General features: G+C 40.1%; 1 protein-coding gene across 2 annotated transcripts in view; it reads left to right on the top strand.

Annotated features, from left to right (window-relative positions):
• Nucleotides 1-2,500, top strand: part of LOC138058226 (ubiquitin carboxyl-terminal hydrolase BAP1-like) — a 34,584-nt gene that overhangs the window by 24,928 nt on the left and 7,156 nt on the right. For both annotated transcript variants that reach the window (XM_068904124.1, XM_068904125.1), the window contains 2 exons: nucleotides 236-407; nucleotides 2,433-2,500. The exon at nucleotides 2,433-2,500 is cut by the window's right edge and continues 33 nt beyond it. In XM_068904124.1, coding sequence (XP_068760225.1) covers nucleotides 236-407; nucleotides 2,433-2,500 — 240 coding nt within the window. The remainder of the gene's footprint in view (nucleotides 1-235; nucleotides 408-2,432) is intronic.

The raw sequence follows: 2,500 nt of genomic DNA, 5'->3' as shown, positions 1-2,500 counted from the left end.
GCATCTAATGAAACCTCTGCTTGAGTGAGCTTGTTTTTATATGCGTGTCCGCCGAGTAAAGGAAGTACAGCCCCTATTAAACAAAAGATCTTAGATATGTTTCAGTGTGCCCGGGTCACCAACGTCACGCAACGCATGCTTCATGTTAAGTCACGTAACGTAATGTTTTTTTTTTGCCTTGCATCACGTAACGTCTCGTCATGTAGCGTCATTCAAACATCATTTTTGCTTCTAGGAGACAACTGAGACAGCCCCATCAGAAGATCAACAGGACTACACCGAGACCTTTTCGTTCTCTGACAGTGAGACAGTGGCCAGCGGTCATGATGGAAGAGCAGGCGCTGAAGAATTATCCAGTGACCCAGAAAATTCTGATCCTTCCAACAAGAGTTATAGTTCGCAAAGAGGTATTTGTGCTAAATAAAATAGCTTCCCAATTAAAAGAAACATTGAAAAGAATTCTGCACTACTTTTTATGTATTGAAAAAGAGACATTTTTTCCAAAACTTGGCACGATGCTAAAAGCTACAATGATGTGTTTATGGAGGGCTTGAGATCGTGATTTGATATGTTCGCTACTTTCCCGTTCTCATAATGCAATACGTTTTTTTTTTTTTTTTATTTAATTTTATTTACTTATTTTGTTTTGGTAAGGGGGGGGGGGGAAGTTATTTGCATAAAAACAATACAAGGCATTTACTCTTGGGACTGTATCATGCTTCAGCGAACTGGATATCCATTGTTTTAATGCAAATAACCCCCCAAAATGAACTGTCTGTTGGGATTTGTGAAAATAGCGATGATCTTTGTTGATCGGGGAAAAGATCGGTACAACAATACTTCTGTTGATTTGTGAATAGGTGTTTTCAAGAAAACTTTGAACAAGCAGCTCTACCGAGTTTCGTAAATAATTCCCTCCCTAGAGTGTTTTCACTCACATGATCAGTAACCTTGTTTTTCCACCAAAACAAAAGAAAACGTTTATATGATAGTAAAGCTCAATTCCCAGAGGATTAGTTGGGGACACCAACGTGGCCGCTGTTCCATTGCTTAGGGACACCAACATGGCCGCCGTGCCGTCACGTGAAAACAGTTCATTGAACTCTGGATAGTTCCAGTCCCTTATGGGCGCAAGCAACCAGTTTGGTGGTTCAATTCAAATTGTATTTTATCCATTAGCCTCCAGAGAGGACTGGCACTATCCAGATTTCAACAAAAGAATTATAGGATGAGCCCGACAATTTATATGTAATCAGATAGGCCCGAGGGTAATTAGGGATTAATTTCACTCGTATTTCCAAAGTTTTCACAAAATTCGGATTCGCTGCCACTGAGGGCTGGTTCGAACGTCCAATTTTTCATGTGTCGAATCTAATACAAATGAGAAAAATCGATTGTTTTCGCTCATTTGCATTAGGTTCGGCACATGAAAAGTTCGACCTTTGAACCAGGCCTGAGCTATCTATAGGTGGTTTGCAACCATTCCCTAGAGACACAGGTAACGATGCTGCAATGTGCAATTGCTGATGGACGATCAACACCAGCTACTGAGAGATCTTTTGTTTTCGGCTTCCAACGTGGTGGCGGTGACGTAACATGAAATTAACCTATAGGAGACTTGACTCGTGGGTGCCTGGTCATTAAACTAGGTTCAGCGTACGATTTTCCCGCCATACGGCCATTGAATCAATATCATCGCTTCATTTCATCTACCGGAGTTAAAAAATTCACACAGATATTCATTTGACTTGAAAATTGTCTTCACGCAGGAGATCATCAAGGGAAACTGATTCCTTGAGTCCCCCTTTTCCCGCGTAAATTAATTTTAAGGAACAGGTTTTTTTTCGCGCGAAAAGTATCATATTTCCCTTGACGCCGAGAAGGGACAGCTATTCTTAGAGTTATTTTATTACAGTTATGTTGTAGAGTTAGAGTTAAGTTCCAAAATCCTGAATTCAAGATTTTGGAAGGCCTAAATCCTGAATTCAGAAATCCAGAAATGCAAAAAGTATCCTAGACATGCATAAAAGCTATCCTTAGGCCTAAAAACTTTTCTTTAGTCCTAATTAGGCCTAAGGTTAGCTTTAATGCATGTTTAGGATACTTTTTGTATTTCTGTAGTTCTGAATTCAGGATGTAGGCTTTCCAAAATCTTGAATTCAGGATTTTGGAAACTTAACTTTAACTCTAATGGCATAACTCTGTGAAAAATAACTGTATTGCTAGTCAACCTCACGCTGAGATATCTCTGTTTTGATTGGCGTGCTGAATCTCCCAAGGGAGGCGTTGTGTAAATAAATCGACTCTAGAAAGGGTTGACTTCTTGGCCAAGTATGGGAGAAAGAGGCTCCCCTTGATTATCTCCTACTTACATGTAACGTCATCAGATTCCCCTTTTTCATTAGTTATTGTATTAATTTCTGGTGTCGTAGGGAAAGATGCGACTGCTAAGTCCGCTAGCCAGGATCCCAGTCGAAGTTACGGCTTTTCCATTCCTTTG

The sequence above is a fragment of the Montipora capricornis genome, chromosome 7 (genome assembly GCF_036669925.1).
Source record: "Montipora capricornis isolate CH-2021 chromosome 7, ASM3666992v2, whole genome shotgun sequence".
In the NCBI taxonomy this organism is placed as follows: domain Eukaryota; kingdom Metazoa; phylum Cnidaria; class Anthozoa; order Scleractinia; family Acroporidae; genus Montipora; species Montipora capricornis.
Note: the sequence above shows the minus strand (reverse complement) of the source record. Positions and strands in the feature narration are given on the sequence as shown.